The sequence below is a fragment of the Vidua chalybeata genome, chromosome 6 (genome assembly GCF_026979565.1).
Source record: "Vidua chalybeata isolate OUT-0048 chromosome 6, bVidCha1 merged haplotype, whole genome shotgun sequence".
Lineage (NCBI taxonomy): Eukaryota > Metazoa > Chordata > Aves > Passeriformes > Viduidae > Vidua > Vidua chalybeata.
In genome coordinates, this window is record NC_071535.1 from 32,813,341 (window position 1) to 32,829,087 (window position 15,747).

The 15,747-nt window shown below is 38.6% G+C and overlaps 1 protein-coding gene across 19 annotated transcripts in view; it reads left to right on the forward strand.

The window, feature by feature from the left end:
* The window catches only part of GPHN (gephyrin), a 275,204-nt gene extending 264,858 nt beyond the window's left edge, over positions 1-10,346 (forward strand). For all 19 annotated transcript variants that reach the window (XM_053945523.1, XM_053945528.1, XM_053945527.1 and 16 more), the window contains 6 exons: positions 150-237; positions 2,289-2,362; positions 5,029-5,093; positions 6,376-6,479; positions 7,666-7,762; positions 9,339-10,346. In XM_053945523.1, coding sequence (XP_053801498.1) covers positions 150-237; positions 2,289-2,362; positions 5,029-5,093; positions 6,376-6,479; positions 7,666-7,762; positions 9,339-9,472 — 562 coding nt within the window. In that variant the 3' untranslated portion in view covers positions 9,473-10,346. The remainder of the gene's footprint in view (positions 1-149; positions 238-2,288; positions 2,363-5,028; positions 5,094-6,375; positions 6,480-7,665; positions 7,763-9,338) is intronic.
* Positions 10,347-15,747: the final 5,401 nt, after the last annotated feature.

The window sequence follows — 15,747 nt, forward strand, 5'->3', positions numbered from 1 at the left end:
TAGAATTGAACAGTGTGGAATATTAAGGAAAAGAGCTTGTATTATTCTCTTAAAGCAAGTGTGTATATGTATCTGTATGTATGCACACAGACTTATATTACACCTCATAATTCCATGCCACTAATCTGCTTGCCTGTTCTTTCCTGTAGCCCAGATGATTTACTGAATGCACTGAATGAGGGTATCAGCCGTGCTGATGTGATCATTACTTCAGGAGGTGTATCTATGGGGGAAAAGGTATGCAAAGTTTAAGTTTGACTTCCTACAATATATGTAAGAATTTCAAACCAGAGTCTGTCATCTAAGCTACTACCTTTGTATTCATGTTTATTAAAAAGGGACCTTGCTTTTATTGGAACACTTACATGTGAATTAATTAAGAAAATAGTCTTCAAAGCTCATTCCATTCGTTCTGGTTTCTGTACTATAGTTGACATGGTACAACAGAGAAGCTTTTAATTCTTGATGTAAGTGATTTACAAATGTGTATTTATTTAAGGAATGATTTATGTAGATGAGGAAGGTGCTGGGTTAATAGCACATGAAGACAATAGACTTTCTTTTTAGAGCAGGTAAAATGTAGATAGAATTAAGGTACTTTGAAAGTACTTCAAAAAGCAACCTAAGTACATAAATAGCATTTTTTTTTACTCGGCACATTTTGGTGAATTCATTTCCTGAATTCACCAAAACTCTATCTGTTACAAAAATAATTTTATCACATTTTGCACCTGATAGTCCTACAGACAATACATATGAGACCCAGTGAGCTGATATATTTGCCTTTTGAATCATTAACAGAATTGTTGATTGAGTTCCTGTTGATTATCCCTGTGCCAAAACCATCAAAGAAAATAGGGATACACAGATGCTGGTGGGGCATAGATGAACCAGCAGGACATTTAATAATCATGACTTATGCGAAGGAAAACTCAAATTACTTTTTGATCCCAGGCTGAATCTGTGAGTTTGGCAGGTAAAATAAACATCTTTTACAATTAACAGATAATAAAGATGGTCATTAGGAGGTGGGAAACATGAGTGCTGGTTTTGTTTACTTTTCTGAGTAGAAATCATATCATTGGATACATAATGAAAATGGATAATTAATTAAACTGGTGCAAAAAAACTTCCAATTACTCCCAATGTCTCCCGTATGCCTAGAAAAATAATCAAGGACAAGTGCTGGTCTTTAAATTGGCAATGTGGCAACATAGTGCAGACACAGTAACACTAAGAAGTGGCTGAACTGCTGAATGGTCTTACAGACATTCAGACCTTTGGCTCCTTTCTCCCCAGTCTGAATTTGAGGCAACAGACTAAAGTCAAGAGGCTCTACATTCCACTGATGGTCTGCCCTCTGATACTAAGCTTTCTACAGTTTTAATGAAATAGCTGTGAATATCCAAACAGTAAATAGAAAGTAAAAGAGGGGTTAATGCAATTAATAATTGAGAATTAACACCTGGCTGAAATGAGTTGCTGCTTTCCAAGTACTTGAACACACACATGCACGAAAAAAAGGGCTAACTGCCAGGGAGTTTCAGATCTACTGCTTTCAAAGTCTGTCTTCACAAATGACTGCTGTGGCCCACGTCTTTAGCCTCACTAAACACAACAGATAGGGCGCTACATCTTTAGGCACAGCAATTGTCAATAAAGATAAAACAAGTAATTCCATTTGTTTTAATAACTGTGTCAATCATGTTTATGCAAAACCATTTCGCTTGAACTCATTCACAAGCCACACACAGTTTTTTCTTTCTAAGGAATGTTAAACCCAAGCACTGTGAAATAGACCATTAGACTCAAGAAATTACAATAATTACAGTATCCTAGAAAACTGTGATTTCTACAGTACAGTATTGATTTCAAAAGTAGTAAGAGATGTCTAAATCTACAACTGGATAGCTTCCATGGCAAAAATTAAATAACTTGATCATTTAAAGTCTTAGCTTTGAATTGCAAAGGTTTTTTTCCATCTTTGACATGGAGAATGTTTTAGTAGTAGGTATTTGTGGCGTGCTCTAAGATTTTGATGCTGCAGATGAATTTTAAGGAAATATATGTCCTCCTGGAGTCAGATTTGGCACCTAAATGAGTCTGTTCTTTACTTCTTCGTTTCCAAAACACTTTCTTTCAAATGCTGAAAATTCCCCACTGGGCTGTAGCACTTTCAGGATATGCAAATTTTCATCTTCACTTCATATTAATTAATTGCTTTGAATGCTTAGATGATATAAAGCCACTTTGATGTTACTTACTTTTATTTTTTTTTTATTGAACAGGACTATCTTAAACAGGTGCTGGATATTGATCTTCACGCACAGATTCACTTTGGCAGAGTTTTTATGAAACCTGGGTAAGAAATCTTTCTGCTTAGGCAGCCTGGATGGAGGCTACATTGGGCCAAATATCCTAGTGAAGTGCTTCAGTAGATTTCACTTTTCCAAATATACTATAAACCACAGGATAGATATATGTGGGAAAAGCAGCAAAATCAGTGCTCTTCAGATTAGTCATCATCTTTATGGGTGAAATTAACTGGAACAGAGAGATTATCTTTTATCAGTAAGATACTTCTCTGATTACTGTTGCAAATCAAGTTTGGGGACTGGTGGGAACCCAGCATAGTACAAACATTGCCACAGCCTTCAGTGCGATCACAGAGCTCACACTGACATTACCATGAAATAACCAGGATATATAAGGACGTTAAATGGACAGTTTGCTTAAAGAGTATCTCATTTCACTTCAAAATTTGCCTAAATTATATTCCTACAAACAGATCCTTGAGAGAGGTGGAACGATAGCTAATTTACAAAGCTTTGTCTAATTGGCATATTGACCATAATATTTTTAATGTAAGCAGAGTCCTTTATGTGTTTAGTTTGCCTCAGAAAACTGTTTCAGTGTTGCTTTTCTATGCTGTGGCACTGCTCATCAGTGAGTCTGAAAGCGTGCTCTGCAGAGAGAATGAAAATCACACATACTGAAAACAGGGAGTTCCCTTTTCTCCACAGTGCAAAAGCAGAAAGAAGTCTGCACCTCTGCCTCACTCCCTATGGAGGGCAATTTGTTTGCAAGCTGGGTCAGAATGGTCCAGCTACACAAGATCAAGCACAGTTTTGCAGAATGATTCCCTCTAGCCCAGCACTGTTGTCACGGAGCAGAGCTGCAAGTGGGTGTTTGCTGTGAAAACAGACAAATACTTTCACTGTCTCTGCATACAGTCTGGTAAAGAACTGCGTGTGGGCTTGGTGCTTGTGCTGCTCCTACCACCACCTCCTTTCCACAAAAGGAATGAGTGAGGCTAAAAGCTTGTTTCTTCCCGTGGTGGATGTAGCCCAGGCATGGAAATTGCTCACTGCTTCTGTCACACTGCTACAACCGATGTAGGGAAGTCCCAGAAGCAGAATCTGCACTCCAGTCTCTGCTGCTGACAAAAATGGATAACTCGATTTAGAGAATTCAGAGTATTAAATTCTGGTTCTGGCTTACTTGTAAGTGAACATAATTTTTTCTCCTGGTGAGTTCTCTGTAGACCTGCAGCAATGAACTTTTAATAACTAGCTGGAAAAAGTTCAAGAAATGGGTTTTTTCCCTTAAATGTCCCTTTTCAATTTATGCCACAAGAAAAGTATTTCTTATTGCTACCAAAACATTTGTTCATCAGTTCTTACTGAGAATGTAAGCACTCTCTTTTTCATTAGCTGTAGTGCAATAGAAAATATTGTATCTTGGATTTTATTAACTGCATCTTAAAAGATTGTAGCTTGTGGTTACTATATTGGGGAAAAAAATCCCTTGAGTAAGTTCCAAGAGTGAAATCAGAATTTGTTGTATGCCTGTTTTGATGTGCTTCATGAGTGCAGGGTAGTGCTTGGGATTTATCATCCCTCCACTTGGTCTGAAAGTTGCTGAGCTCATGTAAGGTTATCTTGTCTAGCTGTATTGACAGAAGGAAATACTGGAAGATTCTACCAATGATGGTGCTGAAGTGTCATACACAAATTCAGAGTTTCCAGTAAATATGAAATTGCAATTCAATTTTTTGTCCATTGGTTTGTGCACTGGTTATAATAGTTGGATGTCTGGCACATAGTTCCCATCATGTTAGAGGCATTTTAAAACAGGAATGTCAAGCACTAACTTCCCCTGGTATAATAGGATATGGATGAGTCTTTACAGATACAAAACTTGGTGATAATGATCAAAGTGCAGCAAATCTTCAAAGTTGTAAACTTTGTTGTAAACCTGCTGACCAGTTGGTAGTGGTCAGCTCAAGATAAAGCTAAGGAAACCAGCCTAATTATTGCTTCTATCGTATAATTTCTAATGTTTGAAAGGATTATACTAACATAAAATTCTTTTTTCATGGATGAGTCCCTTCTCTTTGCCAGCCATATTCTTGAGCTGTCACATTACTGTCTATTTGTGTAACAATAATAGCTCTCACATCAAGTCACCAAAGATCACTGAGCTGCTCTGAAAGGCAGAAAGGGTTCTTCATTCATAGACCTGGGTGTCACCTGGCTGCAGCTTTACCCATGGTATCTGAATTTGTTCATCTGCAGACTAGCTGCTCAGAAATACTGCTTCCTTGTAGTACTGTTGTAGAGACTGGAGTAAGAGAATTAGGGTCACCAATGTTATAAAAAATTGGAAACCTTTATATGAAAAACAAGCACAGCTCTGTAATTGCATAATTCAAGTATTACTTCATTGTTAATTGGTTTCTAGCATGAAGACAAAACTTAGATTTTTGATTACTAGTTCATTTCCTTTTAGATATTTCCTCTCCAAATTTGTGTACTTAAAACTTCAGAGTTGAATATCAAGAAAAATTATTCTGTCACTATAAGGAGAGGATTATACCTCCAGAATAGAATAACCAGCAGGTTCTAATGAACTGCTGAGAGAGAGATGTCCTGTTTTGTTTTATTTTCTTTTCCAAATGTTTTAAATAATACAATAATGTTCAGTCAAATTCTAATGCAGATATTAAATAATTTTCTTTTTCCATAGCCTGCCAACAACTTTTGCAACTCTGGATATTGACGGCGTAAGAAAAATAATCTTTGCGCTTCCAGGTAAGAGGTTTTGTGGACTACTTTTGTTGCTGTGCATAGATGACATCCATGAAACAGAATAATGACACTTCACAGCACCTGTGCCTGGTATTGGCCCCTAAGGAAGGTACCTTTAACATTTTTTCAGAAATTTCCAGAAGATAAGGACTTACAGGGATAAGTGCTAAGGAGTTATTTTTTTGTCCCTGTCCTCAGAATTTTCTGGTACAGGTCTTAGGATGTTTTCCATCCAACAATTTCCTTATATTTTTCACAGGCGTGTTTTTTTCTACAGCTCCCTGCACCTTCACCATAAATATCCTGTGGGTGTAAGTCAGTGCATCCACTCTGACATACTGAAAATGGAGACAAAAACAAGGGAATGCCAAGAAACATGTCACAGAATATTTTTGTTTATCCACAGCTCATGCTGTAGAACCAAAAGAGGGCAGCACAGCTGCACCGCTGCTGGCTGTGTGCCCTGGGAAAGCACTTGTTTAGAATAAAGATTTCCTTATGGATTTCTGTCCTTCTAAATGAGGAGGAATTTATTTTATTCTTGTTGCTCTGGCTTTCCATGAATTTTGACTACACAAGCAATCCTGTTCTTGATAAGCTGGTAGTTTTCAGATGTATCTCCAGTGCTTCTACCCTGTCTTGCTTTAGCTGCTGCACTACATTTTCTTACGGGGAGAGATCATTGGATCTGATCATAGTATTTATTTTAAAACTGTTTTTAAAATTGTTTTTATTTTAAAACTGTCTGGGAAGTCCAGATATGTAAGACAGTGGTGTTTGACAGGTCGTCATACACCTCTCTTGTGAGTCAACAGAAAATATATAAATCAGTAGGATTCTCCTCAGAATTTGTCCTAAAGCATTTTGCTACTCTGTTAGGGAATCGAAAGTTATTCTCCCCTTGGTGTGTGGGAACCATTAGTCATGAATAAACAGCCCTGTGAGGGCAGAGCCAATAACTACGCACAATTAACTCTGCTCCAGCCCCAGACAAATGCAGGCATAGTACAAAGGTAGCAGAAGGACAGAGGCAAACGGTGAGGCCTGAGGAACATGGAGCAGTTCTGGTCGGAACAGGACATATCATCCAAAGTGTAGCTTTCAACAAGTGGACTTGCCACATGCCCCTTGCCACACACCACTGCAGTCTGTACTGTATGCAGTGCATAGCATGGAAAGCTCTGTAGAGTCCTTTAAAATGAAATTGCTATAAAACATAAGTTCCCTTTCAGCATTTCAGAGTAAACCAAGAGGGCATCACCACCAACTGCTCTTTGTCCTACAGGCAATCCTGTGTCAGCTGTCGTCACCTGCAATCTCTTTGTTGTTCCTGCTCTGAGGAAAATGCAGGGTATCTTGGATCCTCGGCCCACCATCATCAAAGCCAGGGTAAGAAGCTTGTCCTCTATTTAAAAATTCTCTCAAGATGTTGAAGCACAGCTCTCTGGGCTCTGAAAGACTGTTGTGTTTGTGGAATTTGAGCCCTGGACTAGTTCTGGCAGTGGAAGGACCTTCACATAAACAGAGGCACATTCTCAGTCTCTGTTAATGGAAATGTTTAGTCCCGTAATTTTTTTAGGGTTAGATTGCCATCTAATGGAGCAAGATATATGGATGCAGAGGCAGCCATTTGCCAATCGGGCAGGAAGGACACTCTCCTGTTTAAAAAATACATTTGTTTTAGGCTATGGTAAAATTTGCAGAGTTTTATGTGAATATCTAGAGCTGGATAGTTCTGTATCAGCAATAGAAAAAGAAACTTTAAAGCCTTTTTGTTGAGTTATTTATATAAGAAACCCACATGACTCCCACCCTAAGCAATATAAATTCCTTCAACTCTTCTCACTTTTCTAATAAATCATGGATAGTGTAACTCTATTTAATGTAGATTTAAGGCATATTATTATAATGTCTTCTTCTTCTTCTGTTTTTGATTCAAATAAAGTACCAAGGCATACATGAACTTTTGTAGTTTTCTTGGTGTTCCTGGCTATGCACTTTTCTCTTACAGCTTATCCAGTGTCTCTCTTTGGCCTTCCTCAAGCATCCAGATTTTATCTCACAGCTGCAATATTTTAAAAGAGAGAGCAATCTGCAGTCACCTTCACTTTTGCATGTATTTTCCATTATAAGCCACCGCCTGTATGTCTTTTCATTTCAAAAATTGGCCATTTTCCTTTGTCAGAGCTGGCAGGATTTTGAATGCAAATACCATTTTTATCTTTATACAATGTAATCCAAAGAGACCAGGTTTTTTTTTCTAGAGAAATACTGTCTGTAAACTCTCAGTAAAGGAACAGTTTTGGAATATTCCACTTAATGCACATAGACTCCTTCAGATAGTTTGAGATTGTAATATCACAGCTGTATTTCCTTAAATACTACAGTCTCTTAAATACTGTAGTCTCTGCCTTCTACAGCTTTTAATCTTGCACTAGACACCATCTGACCTCAAAATGCAAGTTTTTGAAAAGACTGTTTTTAAGGGAAAAACAATTGAGCAGATTATTCCATTATCTTAGACAGTACAATATGAATGCATGGCATGTTCATCCTTTCTTTTTTAATCCTACAGTTATCATGTGATGTAAAATTGGACCCCCGCCCAGAATATCATCGGTGCATTCTGACTTGGCATCACCAAGAACCACTACCTTGGGCACAGAGTACAGGTCAGTGCCAGTCACACAGACTGACAGACACTCACACACAGCCTTGCCCTCCTAAAGACGTGTCTGGGAACAACCAAGAGTGTGCACATGTTTTTTTCACACAACCTACTTTTTGCAGACTGATTTGCTCACACATTTGTGTACATGCATACGCATACATTAGTACAAAATTCAGTGCTGATATGGCTTGTCAATTTAACCATTAAAACATCCTTTATTTGAATAACGTGCCTTATAAACACACACATTACATGCATACTCTTGTATATGTGCATACATTCCTTTTTATAAACATTCTCTAAGCTTACTTGCAGTCAGGCACATTTACTTCCTTTTGCTGTTGTGCACTAAACAAGCACGAGCTGGGGCAGAGGTAGGCTCAATACAAATAAAATAAGTGTGATTTTAGCTGAACTGGAAAAGTAGGAAAGATAGCAGAGGCTCTAGATGTTCTTTTAAGGCAGACCAAGGATTTATTAGTTATGTTTGCCACCTAGGAATACTTCTGAATACTCAGCTGCAGTTGAGGTAAATACTAGATTTGAATACTGGTTTAGCTATGTACTGCTAGAAAGCCGACTGTGACACTCTTGCAAGAGATTTAGGTCCTTAAACAACTAATTGTCTTTTTGCTACATCCAAATTGTTCAACAAAAAGCACTATATATGAGTCTCCACAGGGAAGATATTAGTTCAGTTCTGGGCACCTCATTACAAGAAAGTCATTGAGGTTCTGGAGAATTTCCAGAGAGGGGCAGTGAACCTGGTGAAGGGTTTGGAGAGCAAGTTCTATGAGGAGTGGCTGAGGGAGGTGGGGGTGTTTAGCCTGGAGAAAGAAAAATCACGGCAGGTCTCATCACTCTCTACAACCACCTGAAAGAAAGTTGTCGCCAAGTGGGGTGGAAACAAGTGACAGGACAAGCTGCACTAATGGAGGCTCAGGTTGGACGTCTGGAAGAATTTCCTCTTGAAAGGGCTGTTGAACATTGGAACAGGCTGCCAAGGGAAGTGGTGGAGTCACCATCCCTGGAAGGTTTCAAGAATCAACTGTTCATGGCACTTAGTGCTATAGGTTAGTTGAAATAGTGCTGTTCTGTCAAAGGTTGGACTTAATGATCTTGGAGGTTATTTCCAACCTAAATTATTCTATTCAGAGAGAATAGAGTTTTAATCAAATTTATTCTAGAACGGGATATTAAAAACATTCTAGATTGTGCTGATTTTTGTGTTTGTATAACTGGAATAGGTGTACAAATTGAAAAATAAAGTAATTTTGATAGGATTAGCAATTTACTAGGACAAGATACATGGTACAAATAATGTGGAAGGCTGGATGGGAAAGCAATCAGCAATAAGAGTGATGGTTTTGAGAGCCAGTGCAGTGAGAGGCTGACTAAATCTCCCCAGAGTTCTCTGTTTCCATCCACCTTGGAACATCAAGATCCCCGCTTCATGAATAAGTTAGCCACATAAACATCTTCATCATAACAGCTTTTGTTTGTTGCACCATGTTGCAGCATTTGGAACTAACTGAACTAACTGATTCCACTGAAATTGTTCTGCCTCTCTCCTGTAGGGAATCAGATGAGCAGTCGTCTGATGAGTATGCGCAGTGCCAATGGACTGTTGATGCTACCTCCAAAGACAGAGCAGTATGTGGAGCTTCACAAGGGGGAGGTGGTGGATGTCATGGTCATTGGAAGGCTATGATGTCACCAGCAAGAGCGAAGCTTTGATGCATGTCCACATATCATTGACTGTATCCTGTAATATGCAACGGCACAGCTAGTTTTTCCGATTTGGATAAAAGTTGATCAGTATAGTCAACATCTTGAAATATATTTCAAATGGAATTTAAATAAATACCTTTTAAAAAAAAACCTTTAAAACAAATCTTAACAAAGAAATTTATTCTGATTATATCAAAGCAACTTTTTCCTTTTCTTGCAATTGCTTTGTGTGTTCAATGCTAGTTCTAATAGCGGTAGCTTTTAGTAGACAGCAGTAGGTGCCTGCAGAACTTGTGTTTTTTCTCATCTTTAAGATACAACTACTTACGCTCTTAAAACAAGGCTGTCTGCTTATTTATACTAGCGTAGACAACACTTGGATTTCCCTTATTAGTATGCTTCATAACCGCTTCACAGAGAGCTTCTGCTTGTTCTTTATCTTGTATCTCGTGTTGATGTGCACAGTGCCAAAAGCAGAGTGGCTGCACTGGGAACCCAATGAAGCCCCGAGGTTTTCTCACCTCGCCGCGCATTCAGGGATATCTTTTGTCCCAGCAGCCACCCAGCTCAGTACTCTTGGGCAGTAACTGGATACCTTTTATTTCAACAAACAAAAAAATTGCTTCCTTAAGTGCTGACAGCCTTTTTAACCAATACATTTAAAAATGTACAGAACTAAAAATTAAAAAAATCAAAGACTGATCTTGTACAGATATTAGTGTTACCAGCATTCGTGTGGAAATTAAATGAGCAAAGAAATAAAACTAATGTTAAACAACTCTGTACCATAACATTTTCTGTAATGATACTGAAACTTAAAAGAATAAAAAAAAATCCTCAATCATTATTTAAAATTTCACCTGTTCAGCCTTGTTGTTTGAAACAAAAAAAGCAGTGATTTAAGAGGGTATTTGGGGTGGGGGAAGAGCGTAGGGAGGAAGAGAAATAGTATGTCCAATCTAGGGCCTTCCTTCATGTACAATGTCATGAGTGAACTGAAACTACAGAGTGAGCTCTCTCTCACACCTCCCAAGGGACAAAACAGAAGCAGCACTTGGAGGTGGGGTGAAGTTACAATCAAACTAATCAAAGCTGGAGAATACTTCTTTTCCCCATAAAAATTGCATAGCATTTGCAAACAGCTCTTGTGCTGCACTGTCTGGAATTTGATAAAGTGTTATTTTTCTTTTTTTTTTCTTTTTTTTTTTCCCATGAGATAAGGACTTTTCAGCTCCCAACAGATTGTGTATTTTGGTAGCTTCACATTTCATCTGGGATTAAGACCATAGCAGTGCCCTACAACACCTTGTTTCTTTGACTTAATGGGTAAAATGCTATCCCACCAACTCCATTGGTGAAGCCAGAGCATTTGTCTATAGTATTTTTTGAAGACTTAGTCAGGGAGAACACAGAAAATTTAAATCCTGACTGCCACAGTGGACCAGAGCTATAGTTCTATGATAACTGCAGAGGGCATCCCTCTAGGCTGGTTTTAAAACCAAACTCTGCTGTGAAATTCCCTGCATGGGCCATTGCAAACGTTGGAGGCAGGTAGGCAAATACTGTGTTTGGTGGCAATCCAGGGATGGATTGTTCAGAGAAACAGTTAACACAACTTGCTGATCATAGGTTTCTTGTTCTGGACTATGTGTCCACATTTGTGATCTCTCTCTGTAGCAGCAGCAGGGTGGTACCAAATTACATTCATGGATGCCTGTTTTTACTGTACTAATATTTTAAACCACAGAAGGAAGAGAGAGGCAGGTTAACTCATCTCTGAGAAATAATGCAGAACATTTGGAATTATAAGCATATATATTATAAAGATCATTACAATGTAGTTAAGGGTTATTATAGACAGAATGTATAATGAAAATCAGAAGTTTATAAATGACACCAATAACATAAGACTCACTAGCAGTCAAATTCAATAGTTGTTTTAAAGGCAGAGTCTACTCCTTGAGTACATTTGGATTTGATACATTTGGATATAGAACTTTGACATTTTCACACTCTCCCACCTCTATTTCCTCAGAGGAAATACAAATGAGGAGTCAGAGCCCAAATCAGGCTGTGTTATCAAGCAAAAGTTGGGGCTGACAATTAATGATCCTTAGACTCTTACCTGACAGGAAACTAAGAATAACAAGTAAGAGAGTAGATGTTGAAATGCTCAAGCACAAAATTTGCCAAAAACTTTATTTTGCCTTAGCTGGCTAATTGAAGCTAGTTTTTAATCAGGGGGAAAAAAATAATGAAAATTGTCTGTCATTTTTGCTGGCACTTTCCAAACATTTCTGATAGACTTTTAGCCCACATAAATCCAGAAATATATTCCCAACCTAATATTTCTTTTATGAGGGTATTTTATACATTTCCCAAAATTCCAGGTAAAAAACTCTTTGCTTGAATGCTTTATATCTACAGTAGTCTCCTTGATTCTAAAGCCAGCTGGTGTTACTCCCATGTAAAAGGTGAAACCTAAGGACTACAGGATAGACATGGAAGAGCATTTCTGCATGTACTCAATAACAGCAGAGACTCCTCTAGGAGAGGCAGACAATCAAAGTCAGCTATTGGTGACAAAGGGTTTGCATGGGCAGAACAGCTGTAGCAGCTGGTGGTCATTAAAGCAGCAATCTTTGGATTGCTTTAGAACAAGGTATGGCTTCCCACACCTGTATTTGGTCCATAAGTTGCAATTAAGTGCCTTATCCTCATGATGAAGAACATGATCTCTAGCAACTGTAACCCTTCACCTTCCTAGTGCCAGCTGATCTCAAGAGACAAAGCATAGCATTTTCAGCATGATACTATCAGCAGCTGGATTTCCCTATTTACTCCAAGTGAAAAAAGCCACACTGGTGTTTCTTCTGTGTTTTCTTATTGGTTGTTTTGGTTTGATTGGTTGTTTTCTTTCAAACTTGACTGTTGTTTTTTAGTAAATCTATCCTAGCCTCCATTCAGAGAGATGAGTTGTCATGCTGGATTTAAAGTCAGCATTGACATGCAGTCAAATCTCGGGTAATTTCTGGGGAGGAAAAGCCTGCACATTTTGAAAATGTTACAACCTCATGAGCTGCTGCTAGCTGCATGTTTTCTGGAAGGGCCCAGTGACTCATATTCAGCATTCAATTAAGACTTGCTCTTTGCATTTGTGCAATATCGCACACAAGCTGATAAAGTTCTTGGAATATAAAGCCTTCAAAAGGTGATGCACAGAGGCTCAGTAGCTCTCTAGTTTTAGACTGATCTGGCTCAGAAGACCTGCTCTATCCCAGCACCATACAGCAATACCAAGCATGCTCTGTCCCCATGCAAGGACTTCTGCATTTCCTTTAAAAATGCAAGCAACCAAGTAATTTTTGCAGAGTTAATTCACAAGCAAAACTGAAACCTTATTGCACTCTAGTAACTCAGTAGATTATCTGAGCATACCATAGAAGACAAAGGTATTACCCTGACCTTGATAACCAGGGATTGAAAATAAGTTACTTTAAGGAAAGGGTAAGAGAAAACGAAAGGTAAGTATATATATAAATATATATATACACATATGAATTAGCACACAAAAAACTGCCCCATTGGACTGACAAGGAAGCATGCAAAGTGGTTTTTCTCAGTACCTGGCATTCTTCTCATGCAGACATTACTGTGGCCCAAGACAATATAACACATTAATGTGTCCAACAAGAGTCTTTCCTATCTAGGTCCATCTGTTATGGCAAAGTAACCAGTGACTTAGTCGTTCTGAAATGTTGTGCTGGTTGGACCACTAAGGGGGACCCAATTTTGCGACCATGTACAGCCTAGACCTTGGACCAAGAAGCCAACATGAACATTTTCAAACACACCTCCCTACACTGGCAATGGCTAGTACTAGCAGGAGAAGCTTCTGTCTAGGAAACTGCTGAGAAGGAAACAACATAATGCCAGAATCACCCTTGCACTGTGTGGCCTGTGGACTTTTAGTATTATTTTTTTTTCCCCAAATTGGCCCTCTGCAAAACACTGGCCAATAGTTCACACCTCCAGAGAAGTATAAATGCATGGCAAGGAGATAATTATCCAGCTTCCAAATTCTACCCCCACCCAATGTTTGTGGCAAAAACTCACGCATTTTCAGTGTGAAGCAGCATCTCCTCTGTTTTATTTTCTATCTGCCAATCTGCCATCTCCTACTTCTGTTTGATGCCTCTTAGGTTTTTTGTTGGAGCAGACAAAGAGAAATCACCCTCACTTTGCCACCCATAAATTTATAGATGGCTATCTTCTGAATTGAATGTCCTAATCTATGTAGTCTGCCCTTTGTGGTCACAGACCATATGCAAGGGTCTGTAAATTGGATGATGTCTATCACAGATTCATGGAACCATCAACGTTGGAAAGGACCTTCAAAATCACCCAAGTCCAACCACCAATGCAGCACTGTCACTGTCATCCCTAAACGACATCACCCATTCCTGTTGCTCCTCTTTCACCCTTTTCAGGTTTATTATATTCTGTCAGAAACAAGGAGATCAGAACTGCATACATATTAAAAGGCATCACTGTCTCGTACTAACCACATCATGATGACTTCTGTTTGTTCTCTATTTCCTAATATTTTTGTTCTTCAGTACTTCTGACTGATATGTTTTTATGGATCTTAAAAATCTCATGCTTTATTCTTATTTTCTTAAAAGAGATGACCTTAAATTCTCATGCTTTATTGGTAATATCCAACCTGGGGACAGTAATTTTAATTACAGTTTAAGAAAATAATTTCCTCATATGAGTAACTTTACTTCTATCTGTGTTAAATTTCCTTAGCTGTTTTAACTAACTTCCACTCAATTTTGAGCAATCCATCTGCAGTTCTTGCTCCTGGTAAATAGGTATCTTCCTGGAATTTAGTTGCCTTCAGTTCAATCTGATAATGGAGACTGCAGTGATTACCTCCACTGAGGATCTGTTCTATGTTTTGTGGAAAGACCTGCTTTGGTGGTTTGACATCTATGCTGTAATATTTATACTTTACCTTATTATACCTGATCTTTTCTTTTGGTTTCTTGCCAGCTAGATTTCTTGCTGTTGCTGACTGCCTCTTCAGCTATGCTTATTTCAGGATGCTGTTGCACTGCTTTGGAGAACTGCCAGATGACCAAGACCACCCTGATGTATTCATGGAGATGCAGAGACAAAAAAAGAATTTGGCTTAATATTTTCCTATAGCTTTCTTGTATTTGGATGAAGCTGCTGGAACAGGCTTGTTCATGGTCAAGGCTGGTGATCAGTCTCCAGGGATGTGGCTCTGCAGAGCTTTGTGGCTCAGGGCATGGGCTGCACTCAAGAGAATGAGCTCGGGGAATTCTGTAGGCAAGTGAACTGGAGCCAGTGCTGATGACAGCAGGTTGGTTGTGGTGTACTGTGCTGCCTGCCAGGACTTTTGTGTCAGAGCTAGGTAGCTATTCATCACTAAAGATATTGAATAATGAAAATAAAAATGGTCTGAGAGCTATTTACCTGCCAGTCTTAGGAGGGGAGAGGCACACATGCAGATACAATAGTACTTGAGCCATCTAACTAAAAGATAGCTGACACTGTACATCCATGACTGACTTTCTGTAATTTACTCCCTAATGGCCAAATCCAATCAATTTGCCCAATGTGCTATGAAAAGCCAGAGAACAGAGCAGAAGACAGGATTTAATGTTCTCTTGGCAGTCTGTATTGCAAAGGAGTCATGCTGCAGCTTTCTCCACTAACTGGATTTTTAAAAAGAGGTGGTGACTAGGGTTAGATTAAACCAAAAACCAAAAACCAAACAAAACAAAAATAAAAACCACACACAAAAACAAAGAAAAACTAAAATGAAAAACAAACAAACAAAACCCCTAATCAAAACAACAACAAAAAAAGCCAAGTTAACAGTCCTTCGTTAAGGACTGGGATAAAAAGCAGACACACTAATGATCACAAAGAGGATGGTGGGTTGGCAAACCCAAATAACACCTGGCCCAGGCTTCTCCCAGGCCCATCACTAGCAGATACAGCAGAGGACACGGGTACAGGGCAGTCAGATGCCCATTATGTATGATATTCAGAGACTTCTTAGCAAAGGAGAGTATGTTCTTTTTACTTCTACTCCCATCTTCAAGAGCAAGTTTGTCCAGGTAAAAAGTCCTTGAATGAAAGCATTTAGCATGCTAAAGATAAAATTACTTACAATTACTACAATTTTTCTTTTTCTTCCTCAGCTCAACAGGCACTCCT